Source organism: Nerophis ophidion, linkage group LG04 (assembly GCF_033978795.1).
Source record: "Nerophis ophidion isolate RoL-2023_Sa linkage group LG04, RoL_Noph_v1.0, whole genome shotgun sequence".
In the NCBI taxonomy this organism is placed as follows: Eukaryota; Metazoa; Chordata; class Actinopteri; order Syngnathiformes; family Syngnathidae; genus Nerophis; species Nerophis ophidion.
This window is the reverse complement of record NC_084614.1, coordinates 47,564,503-47,585,461: the sequence shown is the minus strand read 5'-3', so window position 1 is coordinate 47,585,461 and position 20,959 is coordinate 47,564,503. Positions and strand designations below refer to the sequence as shown.

Here is a 20,959-nt window from a genome sequence, read left to right as displayed (position 1 = left end):
AGGATCGGACCGCCAAGTGCCCTGCCTTCGGCTGCCGCCCAGCTCACAATGCACCCGACCACTATGGCCCCTCCTATGAGTGGTGAGCCCATTGGAGGGATGACCCACGTTGCCTCTTCGGGCCTGGCTCCAGAGCGGGGCCCCGGTGACCCGCGTCCGGGCGAGGGAAATCTGAGTTCATTTTGTTGTAATTCCATAGAAGTCTTTGAGCTGCTCTTTGTCTGATCACTCACCTAGGAGCTGTTTGTCTTGGGAGACCCTACCAGGGGGCATGAAAGCCCCCAGACAACATAGCTCCTAGGATCATTGGGACACGCAAACTCCTCTACCACGGTAAGGTAGCAGCTCAGAGAGGAGTATATTTATTTATATTTATAATATTTATTTATAATATAATATATTATTTATAATATTTATTTATCTAGCCCTAAATCGCAAGTGTTTAATAGGGCTGCACAAACCACAACGACATCCTCGGTAGAGCCCACATAAGGGCAAGGAAAACTCACTCCATTGGGATGTCGGTGACAGTGACAGTAATCACTATGAGAAACCTTGGAGAGGACCGTATATGTGGGCAAATCCCCCTCCCCCAGGGTCCAAAAGCAATGGATGTCGAGCGGGTCTAACATGATATTGTGAAAGTCCAATCCACAGTGGATTCAACACAACCGTGAGAGTCCAGTCCAAAGCGGATCCAACATAGCAGCGACAGTCCCGTCCAAAGTGGAGCCAGCAGGAAACCATCCCAAGCAGAGGCGGTTTAGCAGCGCAGAGATATCCCCAGCCGATACACAGGCGAGCGGTCCATCCTGGGTCCTGACTCTAGACGAGCGATCCATCCTGGGTCCCGACTCTGGACAGCCAGTACATCATCCATGGCCATCGGACCGGACCCCCTCCACAAGGGAGAGTGGGACATAGGAGAAAAAGAAAAGAAACCGCAGATCAACTGGTCTAAAAAGGGAGTCTATTTAAAGGCTAGCATATACGAATGAGTTTTAATGGTGAGACTTAAATGCTTCCACTGAGGTGGCATCTCGAACTGTTACCGGGAGGGCATTCCAGAGTACTGGAGCCCGAATTGAAAACGCTCTATAGCCCGCAGACTTTTTTTTGGGCTCTGGGAATCACTAATAAGCCGGAGTCCTTTGAACGCAGATTTCTTGCCGGGACATATGGTACAATACAATCGGCAAGATAGGATGGAGCTAGACCGTGTAGTATTTTATACGTAAGTAGTAAAACCTTAGAGTCACATCTTAAGTGCAGGTGAGCCAGTACAGGCGTAATATCAATCAATCAATCAATGTTTATTTATATAGCCCCAAATCACAAATGTCTCAAAGGACTACACAAATCATTACGACTGCAACATCCTCGGAAGAATATAATCAAACTTTCTTGTTCTTGTCAAAACTCTAGCAGCCGCATTTTTTACCAACTGTAATCTTTTAATGCTAGACATGGGGAGACCCGAAAATAATATGTTACAGTAATCGAGGCGAGACGTAACAAACGCATGGATAATGATCTCAACGTCTTTAGTGGACAAAATTGAGTGAATTTTAGCGATATTACGGAGATGAAAGAAGGCCGTTTTAGTAACACTTTTAATGTGTGAATCAAACGAGAGAGTTGGGTCGAAGATAATACCCAGATTCTTTACCGTGTCGCCTTGTTTAATTGGTTGTCAAATGTTAAAGTTGTATTATTACATAAAGGTCGGTGCCTAGCAGGACCGATAATTAGCATTTCCGTTTATTTGGCGTTGAGTTGCAAAACATTAGCGGACATCCATTGTTTAATTTCATTAAGACACGCCTCCAGCTGACTACAATCCGGCGTGTTGGTCAGCTTTAGGGGCATGTAGAGTTGGGTGTCATCAGCATAACAGTGAAAGCTAACACGGTATTTGCGTGTGATGTCACCTAGCGGCAGCACGTAGATGCTAAAGAGTGCAGTGCCAAGGACCGAACCCTGGGGAACTCCATACGTTACCTTAACGGGAGACGCTCTGCATCCTGTCAGTAAGATAAGAGTTAAACCATGACAGGGCTAAGTCTGACATACCAATTCGTGTTTTGATACGCTCCAATAAAATATTTTGATCGACGCTATCGAAAACAGCTCTTAAATCGAAGAGCAGCAACATAGATGACGCATCAGAATCCATCGTTAGCAATAGATCATTAGTCATTTTTGCGACGGCTGTCTCAGTAGAGTGATTTGCACTGAAACCGGATTGAAAGGTTTCACAAAGATTGTTGGACGCTAAGTGTTCATTTAGCTGCTCTGCAACAATTTTTTTTAAAGATTTTCAAAATAAAGGAAAGGTGAGACACAGGCCGGTAGTTCACCATGAGGTCAGGATCGAGGTTAGGTCTTTTAAGGAGAGGATGAATAACTGCTTTTTTAATGCTAGGGGAACAGTGCCAGAGGAAAGTGATAAGTTTATAACATTTAGTACTGATGGACTTAATAATCCAAAGAGGTCTTTGATAAGTTTCCCAGTAAGTGGGTAAAGTAAGCATGTTGTAACAATTCTTCTAATGTTATTTCATCAAAACGAGAGAAACTATTTTGGAGGGCAGTATCCGCCGTATATACAATCGTATCAGTGTTAATAGAACCCAGTTGTTGCTGGGACGCATTGTCTTTAATCTCCTTTCTAATGAGTTCAATTTTCTCATTAAAGAAATTCATAAAGTCATCTGCCGAGTGGGTGGAGCTATTGGAAGGGGTCCCTTGTTGGGTTAGCAATGCTACTGTACTAAACAAACATTTAGGATTGTTTTTATTAAGGCGGATGAGATTTGAGTAATATTTAGGTTTAGCTAAGGTAAGCATGTGTTTATAAGTGATTAAACTATCACTCCATGCTTGATGGAAAACCTCAAGTTTAGTCGGGCGCCATTTGTGTTCCAGCTTTCTACATGATAATTTATGAGCTGTAGTTTCTTCTGCAAACCATGGGGTACGCCTTTTTGGAGCCTTTTTTAACTTCAGCGGTGCTATACTATCAATGGTTTCGCGCAGGGATCAGTTAAAGTTGTTAGTGAGGTTATCAATAGAGCCCACATACTTTGGGAATGGTGCCATTACCGAGGGCAGTAGGCCAGAAAAAGTCGTCGTTGTAGCAGCATTAATGTTGCGGCTGCTATAGCAGTTATTATTATTATTAGTTTGACGAACATGAGTCTGAACTTCGAATTTTATAAGGTAATGATCGGACATCACTTTAGTATACTGGAGTATCACAACTTTGTAAACGGTGATACCCCTGACAAGCACTAGGTGTATCGTATTACCGTTGCGATGCGTGGGTACATTTGTTTTTTGTGTAAGACCACAGCTATCAAGTATAGTCTGGAGCACCACGCACGGTGGCTCCGATGGGGTATTCATATGGATATTTAAGTCCCCATTATAATTATATTATCGGCGCGCGTCACTAGATCAGCAACGAACTCTGAGAATTAATTGATAAAGTCCGAATAGGGCCCTGGGGGGCGGTAGATAACAGCCAGGTATAGAGGTAGCAGTGTGACAGACCTCATAGTAAGCACCTCAAACGTTTTCTATTTATTATTTAGGTTAGGACTAGGGTTAAAGTTTTCGTTGTGTATTAGTGCGATTCCATGACATAGTAAATTTGCAAAAATGTAACATTACATTCAAATATACAAGAATATACAACAATTATTTTCAACAAAAGAGGAAAAATATAATCTTAGAGAAAAATGTAATTGAAAACATTTGTACGCACGTACAACACTTAAGACCTTCAGTATATCAGTATGTTGAATTAAATTACGGAATGGATTAAGCAAAGCAATCAAACAATTTACTAATATGATCCACTTCAAGAAACTCTTCAAACTTAAAGTGTTTTCAAAGTAAGAAGAAGAAGAACAACGATAAAAATTCTGAATTTAATACTACCATCCATTCTTTCTTTCTCAAAATAATGTTACTTATCTCATCATATGAAAAATTACTTACTTCACCGATTATTTTTCATTTATTTATTTTTATTGTGATTACTTATGGAGTATATTGAGAATAAATTGAGAACAGGAAATGAACAAAAGTTTAAGCAACTGTTATGTAAAATAAAAGAAGTAGGATTAAATAAATAAATAAATAAATGGATTGTACTTGTACAGCGCTTTTCTACCTTCAAGGTACTCAAAGCGCTTTGATACTACTTCCACATTCGCTCATACACAGCTGAGATAGGCGCCAGCGCCCCCCGCGACCCCGAAAGGGAATAAGCAGTAGAAATGGACACACATTCACACACTGATGGAGGGTGCTGCCATGCAATGCGCTAACCAGCACCCATCAGGAGCAAGGGTGAAGTGTCTACTCCTTTTTGAACATTTTGAATAGAGAAACTGGAACTTGTGATGTATAATGTTGTATGCTTGCATGTTTCAAATGAACTTAAACTCAACTCAACTCTTTTGGAAAATCATGAACGCTGTAAAAACTGGACATTTTTGGGGGGGGTAAAAAACTAGCAAGTTTTAGTGTCTTAATCTAGACCGGGGGTCGGCAACCCGCTGCTCTGCAGCCGCATGCGGCTCTTTAGCCTCGCCCTATTGGCTCTCTGGAGCTTTTTCAAATTATGATAAAAATGGAAAAGAATGAGGGGAAAAAACATATTTTTTGTTTTAATATGGTTTCTGTAGGAGGACAAACATGACATAAACCTCCCTAATTGTCATAAAGCACACCGTTTACATTAAACATGCTTCACTGATTCGTGTATTTGGTTTTAATGGAATGTATTTTGTATGTAGTTTGTATATAGTTTGTACACGCTGTTTAGCGCTTGGAATTTAAGCCTAAAGTTTCTTCACATAAATACTGTACGTAAGACGCAAAATTGACAAAGAGCAATGTTTCATGTAAATTCTTTATTTTGATAGCTGCTTAGCGTTGCATGTGGCTATCAACAGCATCCAGTAAAGAAACAATTTGGGTCACTATTGTTCTCTTTAGGTGTATTTTCAAGTGTGTTAATTGCGGCGTGTGTGTGTGTGTGTGTGTGTGTGTGTGTGTGTGTGTGTGTGTGTGTGTGTATGTGTGTGTGTGTGCGTTGCTTTGCCTCCTCCGCAGCATCAAAAAACAAAAACAAAGGCGCCCTCGCTCTCTCAGGCCCTGATTGCAGTCATTAGGATGCACCCGGTGAGATGCGGCCGCACTTGAGGCGGTTCAGAAGCAACGCCGCTCGCTTGTTTTTAATAACAAGCGTGTACAATTGCTGCAATTAGCCCGCAGCTATGCAGAGATGAAGAACAGGACCATGCGGAGAAAGTGGGCTCAAGCTGCATAGTATTTGGACCCTTTGAATGCATGTAAACTTAACAGGGTATATCGTCTTCAATAATTATCAGTGTTATTGTGTGTTTCTAATCAAAATTACAAAGAGAACCCTTCAGCTGATTCCTGCCAGCACCGCCTTACACATTTGTCAAATGGTGTGATGAGTTCAAGGAAATAATAGATTGTTTATTTCTGACAAACAGGAACGAGGTCTTACTCCTGTCATTCTTGTGGATGTTAAGAAAAGTTAAAGTACCACATTGTGGAGGTTTTCTTAGTCTTTCCCCGGGCTATTCGGCCAACAGTATCACACAGTTGCAGGATGCAGGTTTGACACAGTTTTATTTTCTTTACACATCAATGTTTGTTCCAGTTTCTCTCCAGCTTTTCAGCTGTCGGCTCTCTCGCTCGTTCGTCTCTCATCATGGTCTCCAGCGCTGCTAATAAAGGGAACAGGTGATTAGACAACTCGTTTCAGCTGAGGTATCCACTCACCAGTTGGCTGCTTCATGGCCGGCCCCTGCACACACCCCGCCCGCAGGGAACGCGTGGAACACGCCTCTCTCCACATGCCTCCAACGCCAGACTCAGGCTGGACAACAGTCCGGCCGTGCCCACTCCACTCCACCCCCCCCCCCCCCCCCCTCAACCCCCCAATAGCGGGGCAAAAGAGGAAGTTGGCTACGGCCATCTGCGCGCCCGGCCTGTGGATCACCTGGAAGTTGTAGGGTTGTAATGCGAGATACTACCGGGTGATACATGCAATTGCATCCTTCATGCGTTGGAGCCACTGGAGAGGTTTGTGATCCGAGCAGAGACTGAATTCACGCCCCAACAGGTAGAAGCGGAGGGCCCCGACCAAGGCAAGGCAGTCCCTCTCCACCGTGCTGTACCTTGCCTCCCAGTCAGACAGTTTTCGGCTGATGTAAAGCACGGGGCGGTCGACGCCCTCCACCCGCTGGGTCAACACCCGGCGGGTGCAGGTCCTGCAGACCTGCAGACAGAAAAGGATGTTAAAATTTGGCATGTGCAGTACCGCTCCTCACAGAGTCCTTTTTTTACCTTCTCAAACACCTGCTGGCACCGCTCCGTCCACTGGACCAGATCTGGAGCACCCTTTTGGGTGAGGTTTGTCAGTGGGCTGGTCAGGTCCGCAAACCGGGGAATAAATCGGCAGTAGTAGCCCGCCAGTCCCAAAAACTGCCTCACCTCTTTTTTCATCTTGGGGGATGGACAGGCTGCAATCGCCGCCGTCTTGTCCACTTGTGGCCGCAGCCTCCCCCCTCCCCCCAAGTGGTACCCCAGGTACTGTACCTCCCTCCGGGTTTGCGGTGAGCCACGCCCGCCTCAAGGACTTGAGCACCGCCCCCACCCGCCGCAGGTGATCTTCCTAGCTGCTACTCTGGATGATAACATCATCCAGGTAGGCAGCCGCGTAGGCAGCGTGGGGTCGCAACACCCGGTCCATGAGGCGCTGGAACGTGGCGTGTGCACCAAACAACCCAAACGGGAGTTTCATGAACTGGTATAAACCTTCCGGAGTGGAGAAGGTCGTTTTTTCCCGGGACTCTGGTGATAAGGGAAATTGCCAGTAGCCCTTTTGTTTAAATCTAGTGTCGTAAAAAAACGAGCAGTGCCGAGCCGATCCAGGAGCTCGTCAACCCGAGGCATTGGGTACATGTCGAAACGTGATACCTTGATCACCTTGCGGTAATCCACACAGAAGCGTACAGACCCATCTTTCTTTCCTACTAGAGCAATAGGGCTGCACCACACACTGTGGGATTCTTCTATTACCCCCAACTCCAGCATGGTTTTTAATTCATCCCAAACTATTTTGCGTTTGTGCTCGGGGAGCCTGTATGGCCGAGACCGCACCGTAATTCCCGGGCTGGTCTCAATATGATGTCAGATGAGATCCGTGTGCCCGGGCCGCGATGAGAACACATCTGAGTAGCGCCACTGTAACTCAGCATCCTCTGCTCTTGGAGCCAATGTGAGCTGGTCATCACAAGGAAGAGGAGAAGAAGAGGCGGAGCGCGGGATCTCTGGCCCCCACTCCTCCTCCTCTCTCACTACCGTCAGCATGGAGACAGGCACCGCCTCCCTCCATGTTTACATGGTAAATTTCTAAGCTTCCACCTCGGTCCGAGCGCCGAACCTCGTAGTCCACATCATTTACCTGCCGTGTGATCTCAAAAGGTCCTTGCCACTTCGCTAGTAATTTTGAGCTGGCAGTTAGGAGTAGTACAAGTACTTTTTCTCCCGGTGAACATTTTCTAAGCTGGGTTCCCTTGTTATATTTGCACTGCTGCCGTTGCTGGGCGCGGAGCAAATTTTCGCGTGACAAGTGCCCCACCTGGTGGAGTTTTGCTCGCAGGTCCATAAAGTATTGTATTTCATTTTTACTGTGGCTTGAACCCTCCTCCCAGCTTTCTTTAATTAGGTCCAATACGCGGCGCGGCTTCCTACCGTACAACAACTCAAACGGGATGGACCTCATCGGACCATTTCACCCGAGCACATGGGGATATCGTTTTGTGTTAATCCTGGTGGATTACGCAAAACGCTATCCCGAAGCAGTGCCCCTGCGCTCCATCTCTGCCAAGAGTGTAGCACAAGCACTGTTTCAGGTCATCTCCCGAGTCGGAATCCCGAAAGAGATTCTGACATACCAACGCACGTCCTTTATGTCACGCACAGTAAAGGAACTGTACGGGTTATTGGGGATTAAAGCGATCCGCACCAGTGTATACCACCAACAAACTGACGGGCTGGTGGAACGGTTCAATAAAATACTGAAAACCATGATCCGTAAGTTCACGCACGAGGACAAACCTAATTGGGATAAATGGCTGGATCCCCTAATGTTTGCGATGCAGGAGGCACCACAGACCTCAACAGTTTATACCAAAAAGTTCTATTTTGGTTTCATATGACCACATGACATTCTCCTAATCTTCTGCTGTATCATCCATGTATCCATTTTGGTATAAACTCAACTCGTCGTGTTTGGAGGAAGAAGAATACTGAGTTGCATCCCAAGAACACCATACCTACTGTGAAGCATGGGTGGAAACATGCTTTGGGGCTGTTTTTCTGCTAAGGGGACAGGACGATTGATCCGTGTTAAGGAAAGAATGAATGGGGCCATGTATCATGACATTTTGAGCCAAAACCTCCTTCTATCAGTGAGCGCTTTGAATGGGTGACCAAATACTTATTTTCCACCATAATTTACAAAATAAATTCTTTAAAATTCCTACAATGTGAATTCCTGGATTTTTTTTTCACATTCAATCAATCAATCAATGTTTACTTATATAGCCCTAAATCACTAGTGTCTCAAAGGGCTGCACAAACCACCACGACATCCTCGGTAGGAAAACTCACACCCAGTGGGACATTGGTGACAATAATGACCCAGTAGGACGTCGGTGACAATGATGACTATGAGAACCTTAGAGAGGAGGAAAGCAATGGATGTCGAGCGGATCTAACATGATACTGTGAAAGTTCAATCCACAATGGATACAACACAGTTGCGAGAGTCCAGTCCAAAGAGGATCCAAGACACAGCAGCGAGAGTCCCGTTCACAGCGGAGCCAGCAGGAAACCATCCCAAGCGTAGGCGGACCAGCAGCGCAGAGATGTCCCCAGCCGATACACAGGCGAGCAGTACATGGCCACCGGATCGGACCGGACCCCCTCCACACGGGAGAGTGGGACATAGAAGAAAAAGAAAAGAAACTGTCTCTCACAGTTGAAGTGTACCTATGATGACAATTACAGACCTCTGTCATCATTTTAGGTGGGAGAACTTGCACAATCGGTGGCTGACTAAATACTTTTTTGCCCCACTGTATGTGTATATACATTCCAAATGGCATTGCCCCGATACCAATATTTTGGTACCTGTATCCAAAATGTACTTTGATATTTTGATACTTTCCTGAATAAAGGGGACCAGAAAAATGGCATTAGTGGATTTATTTTAACAAAAAAATCTTACGGTACAGTGAACTTATGTTTCTTTTTGCAATCGGAGAACACTGTTGGCCTTAAATAAAATAGTGAACATACTAGACAACTTGTCTTTTAGTAGTAAGGGGCGGCATGGCGTAGTGGGTAGAGCGGCCGGCCAGAAACCTGAGGGTTGCAGGTTCGCTTCCCACCTATTGACATCCAAAAAGTCGCTGCCATTGTGTCCTTTGCCCCCGATGCCGCTCACACTGGTGAATGAATGATGAATGAATGATTGGTGGTGGTCGGAGGGGCCGTAGACGCAAACTGGCAGCCACGCTTCCGTCAGTCTACCCCAGGGCAGCTGTGGCTACTGATGTTGCTTACCACCACAAGGTGTGAATGAATGATGAGTCCCTTTTTTCTGTGAGCGCTTTGAGTGTTTAGAAAAGCGCAATATAAATCTAAGTTATTAAGTAAGCAAACAAAGGCTCTGAATTTGGTTGCCACTTGTTCATTTACTGTTAATATAGTATTTTGTTGTGTTCTGTTTCAACATGTTCTATCTACACTTCTGTTAAAATGTAATAATCACGTATTCTTCTGTTGTTTGGACATTTTACATTAGTTTTGGATGATACCACACATTTAGTTATCGATCCGATACCAGTTAGATACAGGATCATACAATGGTAATATTCAAAGTCCTCATGTGTCCAGGGACATATTTCCTGAGTTTATAAACATAATATACATTTAAAAATGGAAAAATTACATTGTGACTGTAATAAATATAGATGTGATCATGGTAGATACACTATTGTACTTGGTATCATTACAGTAGATTTCAGGTGTCGATCCACCCATGGCATTTGTTTGTATTGATTGATTGATTGATTGATTGAAACTTTTATTGTTAGTTTGCACAGTACAGTACATATTCCGTGCAATTGACCACTAAATGGTAACACCCGGTTAAGTTTTTCAACGTGTTTAAGTCGGGGTCCACGTTAATCAGTTCATGCGCACTAGTTTTTGTTAGCGGTGATGCCGGTGAGCTATCGCATCCGCCGGTGAGCTATCGCATCCTCCTACATGTGTGGTGAAGCATGTTTAGCCATTCCTCGTCCTGCAGGGATGATATTTGTTAGAAACTCACTTTATTTGTTGCCATGGAGGCGAAGATTAGTGATTTAGAAGTAGCAAAAACACCACAGACTGCGAATCGATGTTTGCTGCTAGCTAGCTAGCCATGTTTTAAAGAACCACTTGCGGAGGGAGTTTCAGTATTATAACTTCACCTTTATTGTCAGTTTTCAGGCCAAAATGTGTCCATTCTCCTTTTTCTGTCCACACACCTGCTTATAAGTACTCTGTGATTGTGCGCTGCCAAACATGCTCCTCTGCTCGTAAAACCAGCAATGTCACGATGTGACAGTGTGCCGTCATGCCCATTCAAAAAAATGATAGTAAATTGTGAACCGGCACTTTTCAAACAGATTATAGTACCCTTTTTGATTCAGTAGTACTGCGATACTATATTCGTACCGGTATACCGTACAACCCTAATTCATACAATGTGTGTCTTAAGTTTGTTTTCATGTAAAAATAAAACAAATATTTTTTAAGGACTGGCAGCTTTTTTTTTGCCATGGCAGGCCACCAAAATGTTGTGATGCACGCTCTGGTTTTCATAGAGGCCACGCGCCAAATGCACGGAATAATTTTGGTTGTGCTTACCGTGTACTATTTTGTTTAGTACATGGTGAAATGATAAGTGTGACCAGTGAGGTGTATTCAAGTTCTATCACATCTGGCTGAGCCAGTGACCTCCAGGAAAGGCTGGATGACGTCCACGAAAAGAGTGGTGACAACTGGAGAGACAGTGGACAGCCCGGAAAGACGGCAATCGGGGTAGGGAAGGCCAGCTCCCTGACCTACTGCTCCCGCGAGGGGGCACCCAAATCTTGCTACGAAGAACCCTACAGGAAAATACCCCGAGGGGGGGAGGATGAGCATCCCAACCGGACGGATTTACTGGTTATGACCCAAGCAAATGGACAACGGATTACGAGCGCAGTCTGCATATGCGGCAAGGTCTGCAAAAACTCGAGAGGTCTGAAGATCCACCAGACTAAGATGGCCTGCCTTGGGAGGGAACAATTGAAGCGACGCTCAGAAACGGCAGCCGATGCAACAGTTCCTGTTGTGCCTGCTGCAGAACCTGGTCAGACGGAGGAGGAGCCAGGTCCGGAGTCTACCCACAGTACCCGGAACCGCCAAGCAACACGTTTCCCCCCACCAAGCAGAAAATCGGAACACCGCCGGGTGAAATGGCCTGTCGCTAATAGCCAGGAGTGGACCAAGCTGGATGAGGACGTAGATGAAGCTCTGGAATCTATTTCGAAGGGTGACGCTGACCAGAAACTCCAAACCATGTGCTCCCTCATAATGAGCATAGGAGGTGAGCGTTTTGGAGTGGAACAGAAGCAAGGAGCAGCTAGAAACCCGGCAAAACTCAATCGGCGGGAAGTCAAGATAAGCGGGTTGAGGCAAGAACTCAAATCCTTAAGACGTCAGTTTAAGGCAGCCAAGGAAGAGGAGAGACCTCCTCTGTCGGAACTCACTAACATCGAAAGAAAGAAGCTCATCACGTTGAGGAGGGCCTAATGTCACCGAAGGAAGGGTAAGGAAAGGGCACGGAAGCGAAGCGCCTTCTTTGGCAACTCTTTAACCTTCACTAAGAGGCTTTTGGGCCAGAAACGAAGTGGTCACCTCGCTTGCCCTGTAGAAGAGATTGGCCATCATCTCAATGCCACCTTTGGTGATGTTTCAAGAGACCAAGAGCTTGGCCCTTCTGAGGCACTGGTGACTCCAGCAGATCCAGTGTCCCAATTCAACGACGAACCCACCCTGGCAGAGGTAAAGGAAGTTGTGAAAGCTGCAAGATCTGGTTCGGTTCCCGGCCCCAGCGGTGTCCCTTACAAGGTCTACAAGCAGTGTCCACGGCTCCTCAAGCGTCTGTGGAAGATCTTGAAGGTGATTTGGCGGAGAGGGAAAGTCTCCTCCCAGTGGAGACACGCGGAAGGCGTCTGGATCCCGAAGGAAGAGAACTCCAGCAACATCGAGCAGTTTCGTATAATCTCGCTGCTCAGCTTTGAGAGCAAGATATTCTTTAAGATCCTGTCCCAACGACTAACCGAGTTCCTCTTGAAGAACGCCTACATAGACACCTCTGTCCAGAAGGGGGGAGTACCTGGAGTGCCTGGGTGCCTGGAGCATACAGGAGTGGTGACGCAGTTGATTCAGGAGGCAAGGGAGAGCAAAGGAGATTTGGCAACTCTCTGGCTTGACTTTAACCAATGCCTATGGATCTATCCCGCACAAACTTGTTGAAACAGCACTGACAAGACACCATGTTCCTGGGAAGATCTGCAACCTTATCATGGACTACTACCACAACTTCTACGCAAGAGTCTCCACAAGCCATGTAACATCTGCCTGGCACCGCCTGGAGAAGGGCATAATCACTGGTTGTACAATCTCAGTGTCACTCTTCTCCTAGGCAATGAACATGATTGTCAAGTCTGCGGAGGTTGAATGCAGAGGGCCAAAATCAAGATCTGGGACCCGGCAGCCCCCCATAAGAGCTTTTATGGATGACTTGACAGTGATGTGACCACATCTGTGCCTGGGTCCAGGTGGCTCCTCCAGGGGCTTGAACGGCTCATCACATGGGCAACGATGAGCTTCAAGCCAGCAAAGTCCAGGTCTCTGGTCCTAAAGAAAGGTTAAGTGGCCGACCATTTCCGCTTTACAGTTGGGGGGTCCTTGATTCCAACGGTGACCGAAAGACCTGTCAAGAGCCTGGGCAAGATCTTTCATAGCTCCCTGAAGGACGCAGTGGCTTTGCAGCAGACAAAGAGCGACCTGACCTCATGTCTCACAGCCATTGACAAATCTGGTCTCCCAGGAAAGTTTAAAGACTGGATGTACCAACACGGAGTCTTGCCTAGAATACTCTGGCCTCTGTTAATGTACGAGGTACCAATGACGACGGTTGAGGTACTAGAGAAGACCATCAGTCAGTTCCTAAGGAGATGGCTGGGGCTCCCTCAGTCCTTAAGCAGCATTGCTCTTTATGCCCATTCCACCAAGTTGCAGCTCCCTCCCAGGGGATTGTTGGAAGAATTCAAGGTCACCCGCTCCAGAGAGGTAATGATGTACAGGGACTCCGCAGATGTCAAGGTCGCTTCGGCAGGAATCATTGTTAAGACCGGGAGGAAGTGGCAGGCACAAGAAGCCGTAAGCAAAGCAGAGGCGCGGCTGAGGCACAAAACTTTGCTGGGTACTTTGGCAAGGGGTAGGGCAGGCCTCGGCAGCTTTCCAAAACCACGCTTTGACCAGGCCCGTGGCAAGCAGAAGCGCCAACTGGTCCAAGAGGAGATCCGTGCAGAGGTGGAGGAAGAACGTTGCTGCCGGATGGTCGGCATGTCCAAACAAGGGGCGTGGACAAGGTGGGAGCATGCAGAACCTCGAAAACTCACCTGGGCAGAGCTCTGGAGAGCTGAACCTCTACGCACAAAATTTCTCATCCAGTCTGTGTACGATGTCCTCTGTGTACGATGTCCTCCCATGCACCGCCAACCTGCAAACTGTGCCAGAGAAGGGGCACCTTGGAGCATATCCTGAGTTGTTGCCCAAAGGCACCAGGGTAGGGGCGGTATCGCTGGTGCCACGACCAAGTTTTAAAAGCCCTGGCGGATTCTATCTGCGCAGCGATACATAACAGCAAGTCCCAGGCCACCCCGAAGCAGTCAATCACCTTCATCAGAGCAGGACAGAAGGCAAACCGCAAGCCCAACTTCTCAGGAGGGCTCCTCGCCACCGCTCGTGACTGACCGCTCCACGTTGACTTGGGAAGGCAACTGAAGTTCCCGGCCAACATTGCTACCACGTCACTCCGCCCAGACATGGTGTTAACATCGGAGTCAACCAAGCAAGTGGCGCTACTGGAGCTGACTGTCCCTTGGGAGGGGCGGATTGACGAAGCAAATGAGCGAAAGAGGTCCAAATACGCTGAGCTCACTGCAGAGTGTCGGAGTAACGGCTGGAGAGCCCGCTGCGAACCAGTCGAAATTGGGTGCAGGGGTTTTGCTGGTCACTCACTACAGCGTGTGTTCAGAATCCTTGGCATTAGAGGACTGCAATCCAGAAAAGCCACCAAGAACATCCTTGAGGCCGCAGAAAAAGCCTCCCGGTGGCTGTGGATCCGTAGGGGGGATCCGTGGTGCGCTACTTGGACACAGGCCGGGGTCTGATCACCCCCGGCTGGGTCGCCCGGGCACGGGTGTCTGATGATTAAAGACCCGAAACACCCTGTGACCCCGGGTTTATCACTGATGACGTGTCCAAGCATCACCGTGAGGTGTAGTCAAGTTCTGAACCGGCACTTTTCAAACAGATTATAGTACCCTTTTTGATTCAGTAGTACTGCGATACTAAATAGTACCGGTATACCGTACAACCCTAATTCATACACTGTGTGTCTTAAGTTTGTTTTCATGTAAAAATAAAACAAATCATTTTTAAGGACTGGCAGCTTTTATTTTGCCATAGCAGGCCACCAAAATGTTGTGATGCACGCTCTGGTTTTTATACAGGCCACGCGCCAAATGTACAGAATAATTTTGGTTGTGCTTACCGTGTACTATTTTGTTTAGTACATGGTGAAATGATAAGTGTGACCAGTAGATCGCAGTCACACATGAGAGATACGTTTAGACTGCAATACGATGGCAGTTGCACATGAAAGATAAGTGTAGACTGCAATGTGACTCAAGCAAACACCACCAACATGTTATGTGTTCCATTACACACAGCGCTCAAAAATCCATTAAAATGTTTTAGTACGACTTTGGTAAACTATGAAGCCGCACCGGTGCATAAAACATACGGGTATTATTATGGTGTGTGTGTATAAGGTAAGACATTATCTGGCGTTTAATTTGGCAATATTACGCAAAAGTAACTTTTCTTACCTTCTGGTACCTGCTGATCTGTATTTGGGATCTGCATAAATTCTGAAAAATTGTGTCGCCGTCGAAAAGCTTCTTCTTTTTCTCTATCTTCTTGTTATGGGACATTCATCCTCCGCTGTTGCCATTTCTAATATAAAGTAGTGTAAAGTTCTTACTTATATCTGTCGGTAAACTCACCATGAACGCGCTAAGACATACCCGCGTAGTGAGTTTACATAATACATAATCCACCCAAGGAACTTTAATAATTAGATGTCCGCTCAGACGGTTTTTCACGGGACACACGTTGTTATTGTACTTGTGAGCCACGGATGAGGAGATGCTGCTCTGTTATTTATTTAAGTAAAGTATGAATGTCATTAAAACAGTTAGCTCCATCTTTGGACACTTCTTCCACTCCCGTCCTTGCACGCTACACCGCTACAACAAAGATGACGGCGAGAAGACACTGTCAAAGGTGAGCCACGTAAATAAGACCACTTATATAGCGGCATATCCTGAAGCGACTGTCAGGAAGCGGCTTACAGATGGTCTTTAAAACATACTCTATGCAACCATTACATGTAATGTAGACCACAAGGAAGTGTTTTACATTTAGAAAAATAATAATAACAATATGACTCCTTTAATGCGCCCTATAATCCGGTGCTTCGTTTGTATGAAAATAGACCTGAATAGACCAGCTAATCGGCACTGCGCCTTATAAACCGGAGCGCCCTATGGTCCGGAAAATATGGTACCACATATGGATAATTCCCTGAGATCACACTTGAACAAAACGTCACACTTGAATAAAATTCCAAATGGACAGTATGGAGGAAGTTTGGAGGAAGGCAAGGCTGTTTCATAAACATCTCCTCAATCCCTCCATGGTTTGAATTAAAATTTCCGGGGCAAACACAGATTCCAAATATACATAAGCAGGTACCAGTAAGCACGAAAAGTTGGTTTTGCATTTGATTATAATAAATCATAATAATCCTAAATTGAGGAAATGTGTTTGCAATTCAAACACATATGTTTCACGGAAAAGTAGGGAATTTGGAAAAATACTTGAATTTTTAAGAAATAATAGAAAGATAGATAACTTGAATGTCCTTAATAAGTTTAATGTTTTGATGGTGAAACGGTTGAAATTGGTTGAACAATGTGGGAGAAGTATTCCAAAGAAAAGTGGTTGAAACAGCGGTATTGAAAAGTAGTAATTTTGGGGGGAAAAATCACGCTTTTTTTGGAAGTTTAAAAATTGTTCATTTATTATTAGTTAGTTTTGCAATGTGCATTTGAGAATATTAAAAAAAACAAAACTGCAGTAAAGTTGTTTATATTTTTCAGCATTCACACAATTGAATACATTTTTAAATGATAAACTTTGATAAAATGTTAAATTTTAGTGGCAGCATGTGCATGAAGACAGCCTCCTGCTGATAAATTGTGGTGTAGCACCACCTGCAGGCTGACAGCAGGCTGACAGGCTGGTGTTCAGTCAGGGAAGAAACATGTTGGTGACAAACTAAATAAAGTAGCAGAAGCTCTGCAAGCTTGAAATAAAACTGAAAAAGTCATGACGAAAAAAAATATGTGCTCATTCTTTTGGGAAGGGGACAAAAAGTGCAACGTACACGAGAGAAACACATTTTTATTTAGGATTATGGAATTAACTCTTTGGTGCCTTTTTCTTTTGGTTCTCAAAGGCAAATTATTTTGGAGAAGCACTCAAGGACATGAATATGAAACCTTTTTTTTGTTTTTCCAATTAATGGACACGATGGTTTATTTAAGAATGGTTTTAAACAATGTTTCTTTTAGCTTTGTTATGGTTTCTTTTCCACTCCGGAGAGACCACAAAGCTGCTGACCATTATTTTACAACTGATATCCATATTTGTATGTATAATGTGCTCTCATTCCAAACTTCTGTTGGAAATTAATGGTCAAACTTTGGGTTTGTTGATGTCATTCTGCAAAAATGAGCTTTATTGAGTCATTTAGGGACGGCGTGGCACAGTGGAAGAGTGGCCGTGCCCAACCCGAGGGTCACTGGTTCAAATCCCACCTAGAACCAACCTCGTCACGTCCGTTGTGTCCTGAGCAAGACACTTCACCCTTGCTCCTGATGGGTGCTGGTTGGCGCCTTGCATGCCAGCTCCCTCCATCAGTGTGTGAATATGTGTGTGAATGGGTAAATGTGGAAGTAGTGTCAAAGCGCTTTGAGTACCTTGAAGGTAGAAAAGCGCTATACAAGTACAACTCATTTATCATTATCATTTATCATTTCCCCCCAAAGGCTGTGCTGAGTAAAGTCATTTTATTCCACTGAAATTGGTGCCAATTGTCATACTAACAGTACATAAAGTAACAGTTTGTAACAAAGTGATATTTTAGCATAAAAATATTGAATACATGAAATATAGCCACATGATATTTATGCAAATAGCATGATAACACTAAATCACTGTAATTCATGCATCCATGTTCAAGTAAATACATATTGTATTCACAAATAACAATAAAAAAAAACATGTAGTTAACAGGTCTGTGCTGAGATTTTAACTCCCAATCATAGTTGAAATTTGATGGAATATACATTAAAATAAATAAGTGAACTCACTTTTGTCATTGTCATAGCCTGCACAGGATTTGATTGATGCAACTTCCTGTCGAGATATGACTTGGGAATATTCCACATTTTTCAGAGGGGGGAATTTTTTAGGGCGAGGGTCAGCTACCCCAGTGGCTCTATCTTTTAAAAATGGAAAAAGATAGGGGCAAATATATATTTTTTGTTTTAATAATGTTTCTGTAGGAGGACAAACATAACACAAACCTTCCTAATTGTTAGAAAGTCCACTGTTTATGCTTCACTGATGACAGTATTTGGCCAGCACCGTTTGCCCTACTAATTTTGGCCGTCCTTGAACTCACCGTAGTTCGTTTACATGTACAACTTTCTCCGACACTGCCACAAAAATACGTGTTTTATGCCACTCCTTCTTTGTCTCATTTTGTCCGCCAAATGTTTTATACTGTGTGTAGAAGCACAAAGGTGAGCTTTGTTGATGTTATTAACTTGTGTGGAGTGCTATTAATCCATACTAAAATGCTATTTAGGCTAGCTGTGTGTACATTTTACATCATTATGCCTCATTTGTAGGTATATTTGAGTTCATTTAATTTCCTTTACTTATGTCCCGTGTATTTGATTTATATTTGCATGTCGTACAATGTGAATTCCTGGATTTTTTTTCACATTCTGTCTCTCACAGTTCAAGTGTACCTATGATGAAAATTACAGACCTCTGTCATCATTTTAAGTGAGAGATCTTGCACAATCGGTGGCCGACTAAATACTTGTTTGCCCCACTGTATATATATATATATATATATATATATATATATATATACACAAAAATATATACATATTCCCAAACAATTCAAAATCAAGATAACTCTTGATGCATGTCATCTTTGCATGTAAAATTTGTGAGTACGCGAGCTTAATACAGAAGGCCCCTGGTCTGCCAGAGCATAACAAGATGAAGCAGGAGGATGAAGATCAAGCAAAATTGTTGCCAACTTATATTATATATACAGTATCATTATATTTTGTGAATATCCACAGCCCTTTTAGATTGTATTTAAAAGTAAAGACAAGACTGGTGAAAAATCTAAATAAAAAATCATGAATTCCACCAGCCCACCCCACTCTCTTTAATCTAAAAGCACTTACAGGTGGTTCCGTCTTGTTTGTGAAACACAAAAATAAATCAAGTCAAGTTTTGCAATACAGCTAAAACAATTCATACTTACTAAATTTTCCCATGCGTGATGTCTGTAGGAGTTTTTTCAGGCATGCTTCTCTACATGACTTTGTGATGTACAGTAATCAAGCTAGCATTGTTAGAACTAGCAAATTTGCCAACACGTTTACAAGTGTCTTCGTTTGCGTTATTAACTTCCATCCATCCATTTTCTACCGCTTATTCCCTTTCAGGGTCGCGGGGGGCGCTGGCGCCTATCTCAGCTACCGTTATTAACTTACTACTATACCATTATTTTTGTAATGTTTCCGTTTAGTAAATTCACCGAAACGTCACCATTGAGTTAAACCAGTCTGTTTCGTTGATTGGAGAACGAGCTTTCGCAGCGAGTTGGTCCATGACAATGGCTTCTGTTTTGTTGGATCTGCTGTTTTACTGCCTCGTGACAGGCACTGTTTGGAAACAATTAAGGTAAGTCAACAAACATTAACACAATCCTTCGTACCGACCGGTATATATCTGTGGCTTATAGTCCAGTGTGGCTGGTATATGTAAACATATTTTTTCCTTCTAAAATTTGGTAGGTGCAGATTAAATACCGGTGCGCTTTATAGCCAAGAATATACGGTATATTTTACCATAAGACTATTCAAATCAATACCTGTTTTTTTTTCCCCAATGCAACAAGCAGGCATGACTACAACAAAGGATAAAAGCAGTTGACATTGAGTCATGATTTTGTGAGTAGCCCAGTGGGAGTGCGGGAAGTGACTGTGCATGCAGCAGATTGGAGTTGCACTGAAACAGCGGCCATGCTGTGAGGGAGATGACTTTTCTCTGTGACAGTCCGACTGTGAGCCGCCAGTCTGCAAATTAATCGGGGGTGGGACTCACGGGGGGGTGAATGGGGGTGGGGTGTTGTGGGCATTCAGCTATTGCAGCTTTAAACCCCTGCAGTTGTCTTGGTGGGCATGTCTGCTGCAGTGCTGAGGGTATAAAAGATGTGATGGATAAACAACAGAGAACTGCTTATAATTCCATTGTGGAAAGAAAAAATACTGTCAGTTTCCTGCTGTTTGTGAATTCATCAGACGCCATGCCGATCCATGAGTGATTTCTAAATATATGCAGCTCATCTGATGCCGACGTGTAAAGCAGGGTGGCTGCTTGCATTGTGCCCCGGAGGTCTGACTGAGTTATATCTGCCTGGACCGCCTTGCAATATTTCCCACACAAGCTTTATTAGGTTGCAACTCACACTGCTGGTAGGAGAGTTATGGTGATGTCATCTAGAAAAATCCATGATAGCGTACTGCTTAGTGGAATTGACAAAAGCCCCAAGTGTGGACACACTTCATTTATAGCATCGAGAGAGTACGTCCAAACATTTACTTGTACCGTAAATGTAAGCAGCATTTTTTACATCCTTTGTATACAGTAAGCTCCAATGGTAGTTGAAAAGTACTTTTTTTTTTTAGGGTTTTGCCTTGGACAGATTTTGAAGTTTTGTAGACACCACTATGAGTTTGAAATCAAACAACCAAAAAATATTGATTGATTAATTTCAACTACATTATGGCGGCGTATGCAAAATTATAATAGAACTGTCACTGTCCAAATTATTTCGACGCATATACCACCATATCAATCATATCGCCAAATCAATCAATACTTGTTATTTATTGATCCATTTCAAATCTATTGTGGTAGGGTCTACTGTGTAGTACAGTGGTACCTCATGGTTTGATTTTAATTGGTATTGTGACGCCGATTACACCTTTAAATATGTCTGTGTGCGTCTTTGTTCAAAGAGGGTTCTCCTGAGTTTGGATAGATCTGTCTTTGAGCCCAGAGTATACAG

The 20,959-nt window shown here is 44.1% G+C and overlaps 2 protein-coding genes across 2 annotated transcripts in view; both read left to right on the top strand.

The window, feature by feature from the left end:
- LOC133550448 (autism susceptibility gene 2 protein homolog) overlaps positions 1-20,959 on the top strand; it is a 644,977-nt gene that overhangs the window by 282,728 nt on the left and 341,290 nt on the right. The window lies entirely within an intron of this gene.
- On the top strand, positions 10,345-14,655 carry LOC133550634 (uncharacterized). The gene is given in 6 exon segments (XM_061896559.1): positions 10,345-10,370; positions 11,124-12,651; positions 12,653-12,973; positions 12,976-13,909; positions 13,912-14,593; positions 14,595-14,655. Coding segments are annotated over 6 exon segments (3,552 nt in total).